This window comes from Tupaia chinensis, unplaced genomic scaffold (genome assembly GCF_000334495.1).
Source record: "Tupaia chinensis unplaced genomic scaffold, TupChi_1.0 Scaffold000138_1, whole genome shotgun sequence".
Classification (NCBI taxonomy): Eukaryota; Metazoa; Chordata; class Mammalia; order Scandentia; family Tupaiidae; genus Tupaia; species Tupaia belangeri.
Genome location: NW_006159608.1, coordinates 1186769 through 1207430, shown reverse-complemented (window position 1 = coordinate 1207430; position 20662 = coordinate 1186769). Strand labels below are relative to the sequence as shown.

Sequence of the window (20662 nt, the reverse complement as noted above, 5' to 3'; positions counted from 1 at the left end):
ACTGCACCTACTGACTCTCATCCAGACACCCCTTTCGAGCATACAACCAGAGCCTTAGGCAGACACTTACCCTAACATCACTTAAACCCCATCCCTCAGAAAAAAATCAAGGCTAGCAGGCTTTTTGGTAGTTCTTCCATCTGTCCTATCTACCTCCAGCCTACCTGCTTACCTACCTCTCTATCTGCAGAGGAAGAAGACATCCTAATCCCAAATCAGAAATGCTCCCAAATTAGAAACGTTTTGAGTAATGCCAACATGACACCACAGACTGAAAATGTTGTGTCTGATCTCGTGTGATGAGTCACAGTCAAAATTCTCTAGTACGGGTGCCAGCAGTGGTGGTGTGGTTAGGGTGCTAGACTCCCATGTGGCTGACCACAATTCAAGTCCCAGACCTGGCAGCTGAAACTCATGCTGGACCCATGTGCGTGGGTACCCCAAATCCCGAGGAGAATGGAGAAGGGACTGCAATGTTGCCTTCCCCCTGGGTGATTTCTCACTTTCTGTCTGTCTCTCTGGCAAATGCACCCTGTACAAAAATCTCCCTTTAAAAATAAATAAATAAATAGAAACCTACAATACAAAAGTATTGTGTAAAATTATCTCCAGACTATATAAGGCATATGTGAAATAAAAATGAGTTTAGTGTTCAGACTTGGGTCTCATCCCCAAGATTCCTCTCTATTCATATGCAGGTATTCCTAAGTGTGAAAAATTCAAAATCCAAAATACTCTGGTTCCAAGCATTTGAAATAAGGGATATTTAAACTGTCTATCTACCTATATCTATCTATCTGTCTGTCTCTTTATATGTGTATACACAGACATATGCATACACATAAAGTGTGTATTATGTGTATATACTCACATACATATACATACAGATGTGTTTATATGCATTTTTTTAATGAATCATACTGTGTATACTTTTCTGCAACTTGATTTTTTTATGTGCAACATGCCTTAGACCTTTTCCTGTTACAGTATATCTAGGTCTGCATCATTGTTCAAAAGCTAGCAATATGTAAATTTATTGTATTGAGTTGTTGGGAAAGTCATGACACATTTTTGCATGGAAAAACAGAAAAAAAAAATTATAACTTTTCTGACAACCTGATAGTTTATATGATCTCCAACTGACAGACATTTGTATTGTTCCTACTTTTTTATTATTTAAATTGTAGTGTAATTATAATCTCTATGTTTATATTTATATGTCTGTATGAATATTCCCACAGAACAAAATCTTAGAGCAAGAAATAGTAAGGATTCTCAATGTACTGTATTTTTCTTTCTACGGAGTAGCCATGAGTCTGACATACTTCCAAGTGAAAATTAGCAAAGTGAAAATTAGTGAAGTTTGTACATTGTAAATAAAATGAAAAGCAGCAAGTGAAAATTAGTGAAGTCTGTACATTATAATTGCAAAAGTATGAGGAATACGTTTAAAATGAAAATCCTTTTTCACATTACAAACAAAACATCGCAACATGCTGTGGAAACAGTCCTGCTCAGGGTGGGTGGGTGGGAGCACGTCGACACAAAGCCCTTCTGAGACGATCACAGTCTCACGCGGAACTGTATTTGTCCCTCGCTGTTTGGAAGCCAGCAGACTGTGTTTCAGCAATGCCAGGTGGACTCATAAATTGCAGACTCGTTGCTTTATTTCCATGACCCTGGAGATGAAAACTGAAATTTAGCCTTTATGACCCAGTAAAAGAGGACATTTCAGTTCTTTACTGACTTTTTACTGGGCGATAAATTCTAGCTCATGATCTGTTCCTAAATACCTCTTCCAGTGGACTGATTTCCTTAAACCCTGTGTGACCTGCCGATCAGCCACCCCCTAAGTATGGGCGGAGCCCTCAGTTGGTGCAGTCACCCTGGACTGGTACCATTTTAAGCATTTTCCATTGATTTTTCATAGCAGCATTACGACCATGTCACTTGTCCTTTGAACAGGACGTATAAGGGAAGAAACAAGAATTTTCATAGAACACAGGGAAACACTTTAACCCTCTCTACTAGGTCTTTACTCTTAGATGTAGTGTTCTTTGTTTGTTTGTTTTTTGTTTCTTTCTTCCATGAACAAGAGACAGCACCCCCAGCAGGGTCTCGACACCACAGTGCACTCCACCAGCCCCAGATCTCTGTCACACGCTTGCCCTGCACACTCAGTGAAGTCTCTGGACGTGAACCCAGGTCCTCTGCAGCGGGCCTGCCTTGCAGTGTTGCCTACCTGTGTGCCACTGTGCAGTCCCAGAAGTGGTTAATCTTATTATTTTATTTTATTTTATTTTGGGGGGGGAGAGATTTTCACTATAGGGCATGTGCGCTCGCAAGACAAGACAGAGACATAGAGACAGAAAGCGAGAAATCACCCCCCAGAGGGAATGGCCACGCTACAATCCCTTCTCCTCCATTCTCCTCTCGGGATCTTGGGCACACACACACACGCACCCCGCGTGAGTTTTAAGCCACCGGGTCCGGGACGCAAACCGCGGTCGACTACGTGGGAGTCCAGCGACATAGCCATTACGCTAACTGCTGGTTCCCAGCAGTCGTTAATCTTGAACAAAGAACTCTGTGACCACAGACTCCCACCCGCTTGATCTGCTTTCCTTCACAGCCAGGCTTTTGGAAAACTGACTACTCGTACTGTCTCAGCTGCCTCTCCTCCCCAACCTACTTGTCTCACTCCTGGGCACACCTTTCCTCGGAAATGGACCTTGTCAATCCCCCAAAAGCTCCTGATGGCTGCGTGGACTGGAACCTTGCAGCTCTCTCAGCTGTTGGACGCTGACGCTGCCCCATCACTTTTACGTTCTCTTCTCTCACCGCCATGCACCACTCTCTCTCCTGGACGTCTTCATCCCTCTCCGGCCATTTGTCCTCGTCATTTTTTGCCTAGTCATCCTCATCTGCCCAACTTATCATTGCTTAGACTCACCCAGGTGTTGGTGTTTTGTTTTCAGCTTCTCTTTAGTCTGCATATTCTCCTGAGATGAATCCACTGCTGAGGTTTCGAATACCATCCAGATCTCAGTGGCTCCCAGCTTCATCTCTGAGCTAAACATCTCTGCATACTCCACACCCCATCTACATGTTCCCCAATTCCCTTATTAAAAATTCCCAGGCACGTCCATGGCATGGTGGTTATGGCTGCTGCATTCCACATGGCCAACCACACACTTAGAGTCCTGGACCTGGCAGCTCGAAACATGAATTTTCATAGAATATAGGATATTTTCATGCACACCCAAAATCCTAAATGGAAGGAAAAATGGAAGAGGAGATTGTAACATGACCATTCCCCATGGGAGATGCTCTCTATCAGTGTCTCTTTCTCTGTCTCTCTCCTGTGAGCACATATGCCCTCTGGCAAATTTTTTTTAAAAAGAAAGAAAAAAGTAACTGAAATTAAATGTAAGCCATTAAGGGGGAAAAAAAAATTCCTTTCCTCCTCTATCTTCCACAGCCTTGGTCGCAATTTTTAATGAAATACTTTTTTGCAGTTCTCTGCTTCTTTAACTTGTATGTCAAATTGTTCTTGCTAAGATTTTTTTTAAGAATTATTTATTTTACTATTTTATTTTATTATTATTCTTCACTTTTATCAGAGAGAGATGCACAGAGAGAGAGAGAAAGAGAGAAGAGAAAGAGAGAAAGCAAGCCACCAGGTCCAGGACTTGAACGAGAGTCAGCCATGTGGGAGTCCAGCACTCCAATCACCATGCCACCTGCCAGCCCCAACTAAGATTTCTTTAGCATTTCTGGGAAACTATTTTGTTAGGTACTAGAAAAGGAATTAGAAAATAGATCATAAACCTTGAAGGTGTCATATACCTCAGTAAAATAATTTTATATTGCAGTTTTTAAAAACAAGGCAGGAAAGATAGTAGCTAAAGACGTAAGAACAGACCACGTGCTAAAGACATGACACTCGTGGCCCACTAACCAGGTATTGGGCGAACTTCAAAGCACATGGTGTGTGTTCACTCATTTACTCCTCCCCAGAGTTGGTGAAGTTGTTTATATTAGCATCCCCATCTACAGATGTGGTGTGGAGAAGGCTTGCCCAAAGCTAGCTAGTAAAGATAACGCCAGGACTGAAACCTGAGTAGGCTAGGTCCAGCAACCATGCTCTTTAACCGCAACCCTTGACTGCTCCTCAGGGAGGTTTCTTATTCTAGTTTTTCACATTCTTGCTTCCCTAAGCACTTGAGGGAACAGTAAGTCATGGCTACCCTTGATGAGCTGGCTGTCACCTGCCATCTTGTCCGTGGCAGCCAGGTGAGTGATTAGCGCGTAGGCCTCCCTGCCTCCCTCCCTGTACCATCCCTGAGACTGGGCCATCACAGGTACCAAGCCCACACTCAGGCCCGTCTTCTCCAGGTCCAGAGCTGCTGACTTGTGAGATGCTCACTCTGTGGTCTCTCATTCCACTCAGAGCAAACCTCACATTATGCTACCAACGTTTATGCGTGTATCTCTCTCCTGAGCTCAACTATCCACTCCCAGGAGACAGAAGTGTCTTTCTAAATTCCTTGAAATAACACATACACTTATTCAAAACTTAAATGATTGTCTCAGTAGCTAATTAAATAATTAATGACATAATAGAGTACATTCAGGGTCCAAGTTCGGCTATCATTTGCAAAGAGTGCTGCAAGGGGACCAGCAGATGGTGTGGCGGTTCCTTTGCTGGACTCCACATGGTCGACTGCGGTTCAAGTCCCAGACCCTGTGGCTTAAAATTCACGCTGGGCATGTGTACGTGCATGCCTAAGATCCTGGAAGGAGAATGGGGGAAAAGGGATGGTGTGGCCATCCGCCCAGGGGGTGATTTCTCACTTCCCTTCTCACTGTGTCTATCTGTCTCTTTCTCTGGCAAGCACATGTGCCCTAAGGCAAAAACCTCTAAATGTAAAACAAACACACAAAAAAGAATACTTAAAGTAAGGCAGTAATAATTGATAATTACCAAGTACTTTAAGTAATGGATACAAAGATGGAAGCTTTTTCAAATGATGCCTCTTCAGATGAAGCCAAACATGTTGGCAATCGATTTAGCACTGAAAATTCTCTAAGGGCTACAATAACATAACTTTATCTGGTCAGTGTAGACATGATTGTGCTAACACAGAATGACTTTAATATACTTGTTGTTAACTAGGACAGCACATATTGTGCTGTTTACAATTAATTAGCTTCTGTTACCTTTACTGGGCTCCTTATTTTCATAATTTCAAAGGTGGTGGTTTATGGGTGCATAATTTTAATAAGAATATTAAAAGGTAATTTAGTTTAATTGAAGACAGATTCATCTAGTGAGAATAAAATCAAATAAACCTCTCAAAATTGATTAGTGTTTGTTTTCTAGTATTTGTTTAGAACTATTGTAGCTATCAAGTTGAATAGACAATTAGTGTAGCATTATTAATTTCTTTTTTGTTTGCAAAAAACACATCTGAATAAAATTTTGAGATACACTGATGTATTTCCCTACCTTGTAGGCAAACAAGAAAACTGCGTGATGCTGAACAAGAAAAAGATCGAACACTGCTTAAGACCATCATTAAAGTTTGGAAAGAAATGAAATCCCTTCGAGAATTCCAGAGGTTTACGAATACGCCCTTGAAACTCGTTTTGAGAAAGTAGGTTTTTTCCAAGCATTGTTTTATTGGGCTATAGCCTACAAAAATGAGAAACATTTATAAATACACTTGAAAAAGTAAGTACAAATGAAGAGCCGTGGAACTACTTTCAGGTTAAGAAATAGAGCTGTTGCCAGCCCTGGGCAGCCCGTGGTTTTCTCCTCCATGGTCTTGCCTCCATGCCCGAAGTCGCTTCTCCTTGGACTTCTGTGCTCATTGCTCCCAATGCCACCTGTCCATAATCCCTAAGGATATATAGTTTAATATGGCTGGTACTCGACTCTCACATAAGGGACAGTATATTGTGTGACTCTTAAGTGAGCATACACTGGTGTCCTTTCTTCAATACTATGTCCCTGAGGATGGGCTACTTGACAGCACATAGCTGTAGCCTGTTTTGTTTTATAATATTTTGCTATAAGTAGATAAATATAGCCATGTTACTGTTGATAGGCATTTGAGTTGTTTCCATTTCTCAACTATTACAAATATCTCTTCTTTTTTTATATAGAGATTTGTGCTATAGGTTGCATGTGCTTGCCCAAGAAACAGAGACAGACAGAAAGCAAGAAATGATCCATCCTGAGGGGGATGACCGTACCACGGTCCTTTCTCTTCCATTTTCCTCTCAGGATTTTGGGCACACATGCGCACACATGAGTTTTGAGCTGCCAGGTCTGGGACTCAAACCTCCATCAATTACATGGGAATCAAGTGATGTAACTATTACGCCATCTACTGGTCCCTATAAATATCACCTCTGTAGACATGTTCATATTTGTTTTTGTTTTTGTTTTTGTTTTTGAGAGGTTTTTGCTATAGACTGTGTGCATTCACCAGAGATCCAAAGAGAGAAAGAGAGGATAGAAAGACAGAAAGTGAGAAATCATCCCCCTGGGGGATGGCCATGCCGCAGTCTTTTCTCTTCCATTATCCTCTTGGGGTCTGGGGCATGCTCGTACACGTGCCTGGTGTGAGTTTAAGCCACTGGGTCTGGGACTTGAACCGCAGTCAGCTACATGGAATTCCAGCGACATAGCCATTATGCCAACTGTTGGTCCCCATATTTGGTTTTTAGAGCACATTTGCATGATATTTTTAGAAATCTTTTGGAAGTGCAATTGAGTCTTAGGAAGATGTATTTCTCCAGCTTCACATGCTGTTTCTAACCCTTCCCCACCATGACTATGACGGTACAACCTACGGTGATACTCCCGTAGGTCCGTAGCACCCGGCTGTCCGTGTTACCTGCTGGTGTCAAACTTTGACATTATGTCTTTCTGCTGGAATGTTTTAATTTGTATTTCCTTACTATTCATGAAGGTGAGCATTTTTTCATACGTAAATTGGCCACTCGAACTTCCTCTTTTGTAAGGTGTCTGGTCAAAGCTTTTGTCCATTTTCAAATTGGATTGTTTTTCTCTTTTTTGTAATTTATAAGAGTTTTCCCAATCTATAATTATCTTTCTACTCTCTTTTCATTGCGTTTTGATGAATAGAAAGTCTGGATTTTTAGGAGATGAATTATATTAGTTAGCTTTTTTTCTTTTCTTTTTTTCTTTTTTTTTTTTTAGTTTTTGTTATAGGGTGTATGCACTTGCTGGAGAGAGACAGAGAACACTCAGCAGAGGGAGACAGAGGTAGGGAGGGAGGATGAGAAAGCAGCTCCCAAGGGCGATGGCCATGCCGTTTTCTGGATCTTGGGCATGCACAGATTTTCAAACTGCCAGTTCCAGGATTCAAACCACAGTCAGCCTTGGGACCAGCAGTTGGCATAATGGCTATGTCGCTGGATTCTCACGTAGTCGACCGCGGTTCGAGTCCCAGACCCAGTGGCTTAAACTCACACCAAGAGCGTGTGCATGCGTTCCCAAGATCCCCAGAGGAGAATGGAGGAGAAGGGATTGTGGCATAGCCATCCCCCCTGGGGTGTGGTTTATCACTTTCTGTCTCTCTGTCTCTCTCTGTCTGTCTGGCGAGTGCACGTGCCCTATAGCAAAAACCTCTCCAAAAATTAAAAAAAAAACCCACAGAGTCAGCCTTGTGGGATCCAGCCGCCTTCCCCACCATGCCTCTGCTGGCCCATGACCAGTGCTTTTTATTACGTTGTTTAAGAAACCCTTCCCTTGAGTAATGTAGAGACTCTTCAGTATTGTCTCCCGTGACCTTCGCACTTCTGTCTTTCACATTTCATTTTCCGTCTGTTTGGAATTAATCTTTGTGGTATGGAGAAAGTACGTGTGCCTTGTTAGCATTTATGCTACCACCTGTCACAGTCGGAGGCATCATCTCAAGAGAAAAGGAAAGGAAAGTTTATTGAGAGAAAGAGTGCCCAGGGGTCTGAAGTCCACGCTGCCTCAGAGATGCCTCAGCCCCCACGCATGCTCCAGAAAGGAGAGGGTTTCTTTTATAGGACAAGCAGGATCTTCTGGGAGACTGTGTGCCAGACCCATGTGCAGGAGAGGTTCTCAGTACTGCTTCGTGTCACTGCTACTCCCAGGGCAGTGACCTTGTAGTGGCAGCACCTGGGGTGGAGGCTCCTGCCAAGACCAGTCCTGCAGAGGTCCAGCCTGGGTTTCTTATCGGGCTGGAGCAATGCCAGGTGGTGCTCAGAGCTTTCCTGAAAGGGACCTTGCACTATTAACTTATTAGACATTTACATATGATGAAGGTCACGGCTTATCACAACAGAACTGGGTTCTAGATACTGACGCAAGGCCATTTCTGCTGTTGACCTTATTTTCTTCCTGATCATTTCTTCTGGATAATTCTTGTACCCATAAATCCATATGAAAGTAACAAATTTAGGCAATTTTCTAAAAATTGAAAACAACCACGTTTTAGCCAAAGATAGCTGTAAATTGTTTTTTCTTGGGCTGTAATTTTCATAAAACTGAAAAACAGCTTCAAGAAAAATACAAGAATATGTATTGTTATATGTGGGGACAGAGACCTTGTCATTGGCTGCCGGGCCCCTGTAAGCCACTTGTCACTTAGTGTCTGCTTAGTTAATATTGGTTAATGACAGACAAATCCAAACATTCTGCCTCACAAAAACTGTGGATTTCTCCCAGAAATGTCAGCACTTCTGCTCCCAAATTTCAATATTCCAGCCTAGCTCTCATATACAAGCAATGCAAAGCCTTTTTAAAATTTTTTATTTACATTTATCACATATACCTTTACAGTGTATAACATTTCTTTTTCCAGCATGAATACCGTGCATATCAGTCAAGACAAAGATATTACTATATACATTATCATAGGCAAATAGCTTTTCTTTTTTCTTTTTTTTGGAGAGATTTTCGCTATAGGGCGCGTTCGCTCACCAGACAGACAGAGAGAGACATAGAGACAGAAAGCGACGCTGCAATCCCTTCTCCTCCATTCTCCTCTCGGGATCTTGGGCACGCACGCACACGCGCCCGGCGTGAGTTTTAAGCCACCGGGTCCAGGACGCAAACCGTGGTCGACTACGTGGGAGTCCAGCGACTTAGCCATTACACTAACTGCTGGTTCCCGTAGCTTTTCATTTTTTGTCAGTTAAGCATACTTATTTTTCTTCTCCTTTCCCCTCCTTCCCTCCCTCCATTACCCACCCCCATATTACCCCTATCCTTACTAACTCTAGTATCTACGATTGCTACAATACCTTCCAAACTCTCAGCTTCTGCTATAGAGCACAGTCAGTCGGTATACATACATGTCTTTGTCAGATTACTTTTCCCCTCCCCTGTCCCTTTCTTACATTTTTTTTCTTCTTGGGTTTATAGAATAACGTGAATTTGTAGAAAATTTACTCATAAAGTCATAACACCCCTCCCTGCAGTAAATAGCTCTCTCAAATTCTTTTGGAGTGCCTTTTCTTCAAATTCTTTTTTTTTTTTAATTGCCAGAAGGCTTGTGCCCTTGCCAAAGAGAGACAGAAAGAAGGAAAGAGAAGGAGAAAGCACCTCCCAGTGGGCGTGGTCACGCCACAGTCCCTTCTCCATTCCTCCATCCTGTCAGGGACACACACATACGCCAGCTGTGTTTTTCCAGCCCCTGGTCCAGGTTTGAACCCTAGTCATCCATGTGGGATCTGGCTCCCATGGCCACTTGGCTATGGGGCTAGTCCTCTTCACATTCCTAACACACCTAACTGTCTTATAAGAAGACACAATGTTTTTCTGTAAAAAGTTACTCAATATTCAAGTAGTTTACCTATGCCTCTAAATAACAGTGAGGAAAGGTAGTGGTTCTCTGTACTTCAGAGATAGAACATAATTTTTAGAACAAATTTCCATGTTGGTTATAAATTTCAGATTTCACTGTATATATTGGGTTGTCGGAAAAATCATGACACATTTTTGCATAGAAAAATACGTCATGACTTTTCCGACAATCCAACACAAAGTGATTTTTAGGGTCATTATCTTAGAGATTTATAAGTCTGTGCCTTGGAAAACCATTTACTCCCAAAGCACCAGGCTGCATGTGTATGTCAGCAAGCCCCTGTCAGCTCTAGGAACTTTAGGAGGGCAGAACTTACAAACAAGAGTGCATTAGGAGAAATGGCACCGTCAAAACGTGCACCATCGCTAAAGCACTGGTGGGTGTGGGTGGTGGGTGTTTGTCATCGTCACCTGGACAGGCACACTGCTCACTAATGTGGACAGGGCTTTGGAAGGATGAGCAGCAAGCACATGTACATAATCTAGCACGAGCCCCACCCGTACTATCACTAGATCGTCACACTGACACCGTTTTCGTAGGGCATCTCACAGAACTAACGCTCTGAGGAGTACACCAGGGAACACTTGCTTGGGTTGAGCTGATCTCCTGATGCAGTGTCAACAAAATCATCAAAGAAAAATTAAAATCATTCATTCAAAGTAAAAAAGGTGATTTCAAAGACTCAGTAGCAACAAAAAGCAGACTTGAAGAATTGATGAAATAACTACAGTGAAACTTTTACCACTATGCGTGAGGATTCACAGGCCCTGTGAGCACACCTTGTGGATCTCTAACTCGGAGACATTGCTGCTCAGTGCCCGGGGGGCTGGCCCGTGTCCCAGCACTTCTACTTCCAGATGTATATTCTTAGGCAAACTGCTTGACATCTCAGTGCCATGGTCACGTCATGCATAAAAGGCAGATCATGTTCGAATCTGCCTCACAGAGTTGCAAGTTAATGTGGGCAACTTTTAGAAGAGGAGCCAGCACGTAGCAAGCTCCCATATAATTATTTGTTGTCATGATTTTTCTCATTCTTAACTTCAAGAAATAACCAAGGTGTTGTAATTATTTTAAAGGGAAAAAGTTGACCAGAAAGCAGATGAAGAAGCATTTGAAGCAGAAATCCAAGCTGAAATCAGTGAATTGTTGGAAGAGCACACAGAAGAATATGAACAGAAAATGGAAGAGTACAGAACTTCATACCAGCACTGGAAAGCCTGGAAGAAAGCCCAAGTTAGTAAACAGTTGTTTGGCCTGAAACAGCTGACCAGGAAGGGTTTGAGAAAGTGGCCTCTGACATAGGAGGGACTGTACAGGCAGACCGGTGTCCCCTACCAGCCCTGTGCTGCTCTCTCTCTGGCCACTCGCTGAGGAACAAACAGATGATAAATTGGCTAGTTTGTGCATTTGCGTAAAAAAGAACCCAGCTAGCTGATACCAGAGCCAGCTCTGTGCATAGATAGTTCTGTGGTAGAACTCTGTATATTTTATTGAACAAGCAAGCAATGTATGTGCCCAGCACTGTGCTAAATATTTTACATGCATTGTCCTTTTGAATGTAGGGTATTGGGGCTTCTGAGTTTCCCTTAGCAAACTGTATGACATTATGCACATGACCCTGTGAAACTGAATCGAAGGGCAACAAGTTCTAGATGAGGGTGATTCACAAGATTTACTTTCATTTTAAGACACGTCTTTGTTCTTGAGAGCCAACGTTCAGGATCATATGAATAGCTACCATTGTGTAAGCTCTTTCGAGGACCAAGCACTGTGATAAGTGACTTACAGACGTTACCACACTTCAGTAGCCCTGGGAAGAGTTTTCTAGGCTTGTCCCATTTTGTAAATGAGAAAACTGAGGCTCACAGAGGTCTGGTGCCTTAGTGACCTGGCTGAGTGCACATGGCCAGTTGAGTTGGGACCGAGGTTTACATCCAGGGTTCCGTGGCTCTGAAGACTGTGCTCTTAAATAAAATCCCAGAATTCCTGTTTGACATCAAGTTGCCTCTTACCCAACAGAGAGCCAAGAAGAAGAAAAAAAAACACGCAGCAGAGGAGCATCCTGATGAAGAGATCGAAGAGCCGTATCCTGAAGAGGAGCCTGTGAAGCCCATCCCTCCAGACCCTCCAGACAGGCCCGTGATAGAGCAGCAGGTGAGAGAGAGAGCGGCCCAGAGCAGGAGGAAGCCCGGGGAGCCTGTGCTGGTCCCAGAGCTGAGCCTGGCAGGGAGCATGACGCCCAATGACCAGTGTCCCAGGTGAGCAGGTGCTCTGACCATAGAAAAGGTTGACATTTGACACACGTGTACATTATGTGGAATATGTGGCTCTGCTTCACAGTGTGATCAGAAGGATCCCCCACCGACTCTGGGTGAAGGTCTGTTAGGGCAAGTCACAGGAAGTTGCTATTTTACACTTGGTGATTTCACCATTCACTACCTGACGCCTTCCCACCGGCTACCCAGGAGCATGCCGTGCACACCTGCCCGTAGGAGCATCCCAGTGGCAGGTCTGGGCCTCTCCACAGGAGCTATCTATGCAGCTTTGATTTAGGCCCCTTATCTGTAGCCACACTGTACCTTTACTGCCTACCGGCCGCATGTTTCTCCTCCCTAACCCAGACCCCAAGGCCTCTCCTTGCCATGTGATTTCCTTTCTTTTTTATTAAATAATTATTAATTTTATTTATTATTATTTTTCAATTATGTGCACTCACTAGAGAGAGATGGGGGGGAGGTGTGAGAAGGCAAGACACCAGGTCCAGGACTTGATCCATTGTTGGCCACATGGGAGTCCAGCACCTTAAATACCATGCCACCAGCTCACCCCAGCATGTGATGTCCGTGGCTCCGCAGGCCAGCTTCCCTCTTTGAAGATGTCATAGAACCTTCCGAGGGTACTGCGGGTCTGCCTTGTATCCTGTACTGAAGTCAGGTCACTGAAGCATACCTCCCAAATCTGATAAAAGTCTGCATACACTCACACACATATAAATCCAGAAGCTTACATTTCTATAGTTATCCTCTTTTTTAAAAACATAATACAAATATTTTTAAATGTCTTATTTATTTCCCTCTACACACGATAGCCACAGTTCTCAGTGTAGCCCCAGGATCACAGCATCAGCCTCACCTGAGAATGTGTCAGAAATACAGTCTCTCAGGTGCAGCCCAAGACTTGCCGAGTCTTAAACTCTGTGATGGGTCCAGAAAGTGGTGTTTTCACAGTGTCTCCAAGTGGTGCTGAAACATGCTCTAACACATCTTATCATGTAAGTATAGCATGTCAGGGTCGTATCTACAGCACATCATAATCACACCATCATAGCATAGCATGTCGTGAAGGGAACCTACTAAGATCATCGATATCACTAGGTATCTCTAGACAAGACCTCTTATGAATAAGGGCATCTCATAGACTGGGAACCTTCACTACTTCAACATAAAAATGAGAATTCAAGTTGGACCGCCTCCCAGTTTATGAGGAGGTCTTCAAGCAACTTCCTACAATCTGCTGATTTGAAACATCTGTTAATGTACTAATACATTTATTTCTACATTGTATCTTGAGCTTCTTGCATATTTTCATTTTACTTATTTCGGGCCAGCTAATGGCATAGTACAGTGAAAGGCTCTCACGTGGCCAACTGTGTAGTTTGACTCCAGGACCCAGTGGCTTGAAAAACCTTCCAGGCACGTGTGCTGCATGCCCAGAATTCTGAAAGGAAAATGAAGGAGAAGGGACTGTCATGGCAATCCCGGCAATCCCTCCGGTGGGTGCTTTCTCACATTCCATCTCTCTCTCCAGTAAACATACATACACACCCTATAGCAAAACTTTTTTAAAAAAAGTAAAGCTTCTTCCTTCCTTCCTTCCTTCCTTCGTTCTCTCTCTTTTGAGAGATACAGTTCCCCAGCAGTTCTTGATGCTGTGATAGCCCCAGCTCCAGCCAGCTCTGAATTAGGCACACGCGTGCTGGGCATAGTCAGGGCGGTCTCTGGACCTGAACCGGAAACCCTCCTACGGGAAATTGCCTTGCGGAGCATAGTGTTTTACCACTGCACCGCTGTCCGGCTCTGCTTCTTGTGTATTTTCATATGTTCTCTCAGCTTCACATAGTTGGATACTGTACGTAAACTATTCCTCAGGACTAAATTGTCTATTTTCAATCCACAAATTACATACCATGTAATTTTTCAATGTTGTGAATATTCAAAATACATGATTACAAAGCATGTTTTTAAAGGGAAAGTTTTGGCTTGATTTGATCATACTGTTTTATGGCGAGTCCCTTTTTGACTAATAGTGTACAATTCAGTCATAATAAGTCATAATAAGTTTTGGACAAGAACCCAGCTTACACCTCAGCTAACCTCTCTTTATCAGACCATCGGGTAAGCGGGGCTGTGCTGAAATGGGTGGTGTTTTAGTCTGTCTCTTGCAGGGGGTCACTAGGAAAAGAGTTCTAAGAAGGAACCAAATCTGGGAACCAGCAGTTAGCATAATGGCTATGTCGCTGGACTCCCACGTAGTCGACTATGGTTCGCGTCCTGGACCCGGTGGCTTAAAACTCACGCCGGGCGTGAGTTTTAAAACTCATGTGGGGTGGCCACACCACAATCCCTTCTCCTCCATTCTCTTCTCGGGATCTTGGACACACACGCACACGTGCCCAGCATGAGTTTTAAGCCACCGGGTCCGGGACGTGAACCGCGGTCGACTACATGGGAGTCCAGCGACATAACCATTACGCTAACTGCTGGTCCAAAGATATAACTTCTTACCAAAATGAAATTCAGTATGATTCCTTTATGGTCTGAATTTATTTCATTTAACAAGGACTATGTTTTCCTAAAACTTGATCTGGTATGCAAATGTAAGGCTTGTTTGAAAAACTGAAGACACTTTGGTACAACGCATGTACCACCGCACCCCGTTAATGGCGTCTCCACAAGCTTCACATCGCGGTACTTTATTACAGGAAACTACGCAAGACCTGTGACTACTTTGGTTACATAAAGGCTGACGTGACAGCTGCCTCAGAGCCTGCCGTCCTGCTCAGTGCCCGTCTAGCACATGTCCCCGTGACCCTCAGTACGTTAACCCTGACCACACCTGGCACCGCTATCTTCCCGCAGGGTAGAGGTCCTGCGGCGGGAAGACGTGAAGAGGCGCTCAGTGTACTTGAAAGTGCTCTTCAACCACAAGGAGGTCTCCAGGACAGTCAGTCGGCAGCTAGGAGCAGACTTCCGAGTTCACTTTGGACAGATTTTTAACTTGCAAATACTCAACTGGCCAGAGAGCTTAACACTGCAGGTACGTGTTTTAATTATACTCACCGTCTCGAGAATTTGGGGGTTATTGAAAGTATGAGATGGTTTTAGACCACCGATTAGGTTTCTTCATATATTCTCAAAGGGGACAGGTCAGCCTCTCCTTGGCGTGTCTGAGGGTATTGGCAGGAAGAGCTCTGTTGCTCTGCTGTCTTCTGAAAATGCTGACAGAATGACTGGCCACAAGTGTGCGCCTTGAGATGGGGTGGGGTTCTGCAGGACAGGAGGGATAGAGGGTCTCTGTCTCATTCATTGAAGAAGTACATTAGTGTCACCCTCTGTCAGGACCCTAGCATAACATAACTGAGAAATAAATTATTCCATAATCATGGGAGGGGATGATGGAGGGGATACAGGTGTTAGAATTTCCCCCCAAAATCAATAAATCTTCCATTTGCCTGAATTCCACCATTAGCAATGTATTTGTATTTTAGTTGCTAGGTCTGCTGTAACCAAGCACCACAAACTTGGCTTAAAAAAGCACACGTTTATTTGTTCACAGTTCTGGAGGCCCAGAGTTTGAAATCAAGGTGTTGGCAGAGCCATAGCCCCTCCAAACACTTTAGAGAAGTATCTTTCCTTGCCTTTTCCAGCTTCCGATGTCTCCCGGAGTTCCGGGGTTTATGGTAGTGTAGCTCCAGTCTCTGCCGGAGACAGGAGCAGAGAAGCCTAGAGCAGTCTCTGTTGTGAACTCCTCGTCCTCACATGGCCTTCTCTGTCTCTGTATGTCTGCGTCTGGTCTCATAAAAACGCTCTTGCCGGATTTAGTGCTCCCTCTAACCCAGTATGATCTCATCATGATCCTTAACCAGTTACATCTGCAAAGACTCCACTTCCCAAATTAGTTCCCGTTCTGAGGTTTGGGCGGACATCAATTTTTGGAAGACATTCTTCAACCCACTGCAGTGCTTATGGATTTCTTGTTTAGTGAAGAGTTCTCCCTTATGGTTCTGATAGGCTTGTTAACTGCTGTTGTAGGTCTGTGGCATAGATTGCCCTCTACAACTTGGCAGAAACCACAAACTCTCACCCACCACTTGTGCAGAAATTACGTATTCTCGTCCACCAACCTTGCCAGAAATGACTAATTGATCAGGTCCCTTTGTTCTCCACTGGGTCGGATATAACTTCAGAATCCTTTTCAATACAGTACTCTGCAGTGCAGTAATTAACGTTGATTTTAATTGACGTTAAGTCTGGATACAGTACATCTGTATAATTATTAAAATATTTATTTACATAAACACTGAATGGTAAATAGCTACTTCACTGAACCCCCCAAATGCCACTCTAACTATATAGACCCCACTTTCAAGACCCTCTGGACATTCCCAGTGGACCAATGACAGGATCAGGCACCAAAGCTGGTACCTCCAAGGTCCTGTTCCCAAACTGGCAGACAGCTCTTCTCATTGGCTGGTGCCTTCCCCATGTGTTGGTCATGGTTTTGAGTATCAATCTCTTCTTAGACTTCAGTAGTTCAAAACCTAAAACTGATGGAGGAAATCTGAGACAGCTGACATGGGGGCTCTTTTCACGTTGGAAGAAGTACATTAGAAATGCTTGGAATAACAGTAAGAGTTCCAAGAAATGGGAGGTGGGAGGGGGAGGCATGCCAGCATGGGGCACCCAAGATCAGCTGCCTCGGCCTAGGATTACGTTTTTATCTGTGGTGTGGGGTGGGTGAGGCCGGTGTCCCTTACTCACAGAGCACCAATGTTAGGGCTCAGACCAAATCCCTTTGCTGTATTAATAACTGCATTGACAGCTACACAAGTTAAATCATTTTTCTCAAAATCTTAGAACATAGCTTAGTCCAGTTATGTAATTCCTTAAAATGCCATCTAATTTTTTAAAAAATACGTGTTCTAGAATTTGAAAAGAAAAAAAGAGCAACGTATCATGCTGCTAACAGTATGAGTGAGAGGAGAAAGCAAGTTCTTATCTGAAGTAAAGGAAGGTAATAGAAGGGGGATTGAATTGAGTTTGGAGGCTTGATAACACCCTGAGATTTCTTTAAGCCTGAAAATTTTGTGAGAAAATCTCTACAAGTTTCTACCCCCAACCCACCCCCAGCCCCCTTGATTTATAACTCAGAATGGACAGAGTGAGATGAGATTTGTCTGAAGGTGAGGGTGCAGAGCTGCCTTTAGATGGGTGGTGAGTAGGCACAGCTGATACGAGGGCTCCCTGCTCCCAGACATGAAGTCACAGGGACTCTTCATCTCTGCGCGCCTGGGGAAGCCAATGGCCTAGAACACTTGAAAGCTTTTCTTTCTCTGTCCTCTTAGCCAGGCCGTAGCTCTATTATCCAGCTTACCGGACGTCAGCTAACCGTCCCATCATCACTCACTGTGAGATGCACCATTATTCGAGCTACCTATACTTTGATGCACCATCAGTTTAAAGAGTCCAATTTCAGATATGTTAAAATTATAAAATCTTGTACTCATACCACTGATACTTTATTAAGGGCAGCCTTTCTTGACCAGAGATTCCTTGCAGGGCCCCTCCTTCCTTCTGTTTGCATGGCATGAGGTTTGGGAATATTTAAAGCTTGAACACCTTTACATTCTGCCAGTTCTGAAGCTCGGAGTCTTCACTGCTTTCCACACTAGCCCTCCTGCCCTGGCTCTGAGCACAGGCACTTAAGCTATGCACAAATATCTAAATGAAGACTGAAACTTGATTGAGAAGGTAATAAACACAAACTCTGGAAGCTTTGACTCCAAGAGGGGTGGCTGAAGGCATGCACATGGGTGTCTCGCACAGTGGCATTCTGCATTCACAAGATAACAAAGATCACAGTATTCAGAGTTTTGCCTCCTAGCTAGAAATTCAGCACTAACTCATCCTCCCCCATTCATTCCCTGAAGAGGAAAAGGTGACGTGAGGAAGACCAAGATTGACTTAAGGAAACCAGATGGAGGGCTGAAGTGAAGCCAGGGAGAACAGCAGGTGTTAACGTGGCAGACAGCAAGGAGGGGAAGCCTTGCTGGGAGACACCCCAGAAAAGATCAGGAAGGTAGGAGAGAGGTGGGAGAGCTCCTCCTACCCTGGCAGGTACCCAGCCATTCACTCCTCTGCTGACTGGGGAGCTGAGACCACCTGTGTCATCTGTGAATCTCACCCTGCTCTGGGCAGTTATACGTGCTCTGCGTTATTGATACTTCAGAGGGAGCATATCTGATGTTTTCTTTCTCAAATGTTCTAAAACGTAAGCAAAGCTCCACTACCGCTTATTTACTGTCTTGAATATTACCTTACTGAAGATGTTAAATCAAAATAATTTCTTAAAAAGTAATGAGAAGGGACCAGTAGTTGGCGTAATGGCTATGTCACTGGACTCCCATGTAGTTAACCACGGTTCAAATCCCTGGACCCAGTGACTTAAACGTATGCTAGGTGCATGTGCGTGCGTGCCCAAGATCCCGAGAGGAGAATGGAAGAGAAGGGATTGCGGCGTGACCATTCCTCCTGGGGGGTGATTTCTCACTTTCTGTCTCTCTGTCTCTCTCTGTCTTTCTGGTGAGCACGTGTGCCCTATAGCAAAAACCTCTTTCAAAAAAAGTAGTGAGAAAGGGATAATTCTCTGAAATACTATGAAATCAACTTTTTAACAAAAATATAAATTTTTCTCTTATATGACCAAAACTATACTCATGGGTAATTAGCTTGGACCTAAGAATTGAATAATATAATCCTTTATTAAAAATTACAAATGAAGGAATCTTGGCTAAGTTTTTGAGCTATCTAAAGGGATTTGATAACTGATCAAATCACATATCCCAGTGATGTAATGGCATAATTTTTTGTAAGTTTTATGAGTAAGTAGTAACTACAGATGAAATTAAATTGGGGGATATTGTATTTCAAGTCTCTAGAAATAGAACTAGGCTGTTTGAAAGTTTTCCATATAATTATTAGGTTATTAGGTTGTTTTTCTGTTTGATTTATTTATTTATTTAGAGCATAAATGCACACATCTGGCATAAGTTTTAAGTCTCCAGGTCTGGGACTCGAACCACAGTTGAGTATGTGGGAGTCCAGCAAAGTAACCATTACACCAACTTTTGGCCCCTAATTTTTTTTAAAAGCCTGTTTTTATTTCGTCTATGAGCAGGGAAGATGGGGCAGGAGAGGGAGAGGGTGTAACCACCAATAGGGCCCTCCCACCATGGTTGGTTCCTCGTCCACATCTAGCCCTGCAGCCAGCCTTGATCACAGGTTCACACACACACACACACATCTGCACCCAACGTGCACAGGGTGACCTCAGGACATGAACCCAGGAACTTCCCGTGTGGCCTTAGCATTGTGGAATGTTGTGTTAGTCCTACACTACCATGGTTTGCCCTAATTGCTAGTTTTGAAATTAGAGAAATTTAAAGAATTATTGGCAATGTTAGGAAAGTAAAAAAGTATCTCCTGAAAGGCATCTGTTTGTGCCTAATGTATTTCAGAAAAAGTTCTGAGATTCTCCAAACGATAATGTATCAATTGATGACTCATTAACTAAGTCATGAGTGTTAGCTGCTTGATTGTTAAGAGCCAACTGAGTATATGACACTTAGCCAGAAGTGTGGTGGAAAATTTGAAGATCTGTATGAAAAGTTTCACAAGGCCCTGCCTCAAGGAGTCTCCATGCCACTGAGAGTTGAGAGAAAATAACAAAGAAACAAATAATCGTTGATGTCAAGACCATTCAAGGAGACAGTATTTACTGTGATGTTGATATCTTGGGTGTTTTTTACCATGAGGCTCTCTGCTTCCTAGCTAGGTTTGAGTTAAGCAGTCCTACAAGCAGAAGAGAAGTCCAAAGGCTGGCACAAAGCTAGGACTAAGGGGATGAGGGCGGGCCTGGCAGCAGAAATGGGAAGACAAGATTAATTAAAACAACACTTGAGACTTGAGTGCTGGGATCAACAGAGCTTGCTGACAGTTTGACTTGACAAAATAAAAGGGAATAGTGTCAAGTTGGCCCTAAAAGAAGGGTGAGATAACAGTTCATAGGAGAAGGAAGTTGGAGCTAGGCCAGAGTCTTCCAGAAAGATCTTGAACCTTGGCTTCCGAAGTCTTTCCAAAATAAATGCTATCCTTTCACAAATTAAATTTGACTTAGGAATTTTTAAAAGTTTTTTACTTATTACCTTCCATTTCTTTATCACTCACATCTATAACTTTACCCCATGTTCGTCTCAACTCCAATAAAACTAGCAACTGTTGTGTAACACCATTGGATAGCTTTAAAATTTTTAGCATGGGGGCTGGTGGGTGGCCTGGTGGTTCAAGGTGCTGGATTCCCACATGGCTGACCACAGTTCGAGTCCCAGACATGGCATCTTGCTTTCTCCCTTTCCCTTTCTCTCTCTGTCTCTCTCTGGTCAAATTAAAATAATAATAATAACAAATGGAATTAAATAAATTCTTTTTTAAAAATTTGGCATTATT

At 43.4% G+C, this 20662-nt stretch overlaps 1 protein-coding gene across 1 annotated transcript in view; it reads left to right on the top strand.

Annotated features, from left to right (window-relative positions):
- CC2D2A (coiled-coil and C2 domain containing 2A) overlaps window positions 1-20662 on the top strand; it is a 159981-nt gene that overhangs the window by 79339 nt on the left and 59980 nt on the right. Inside the window, exons 14-17 of the mRNA XM_006144894.2 lie at window positions 5520-5660; window positions 10955-11111; window positions 11898-12136; window positions 15017-15194. Coding sequence (XP_006144956.1) covers window positions 5520-5660; window positions 10955-11111; window positions 11898-12136; window positions 15017-15194 — 715 coding nt within the window. The remainder of the gene's footprint in view (window positions 1-5519; window positions 5661-10954; window positions 11112-11897; window positions 12137-15016; window positions 15195-20662) is intronic.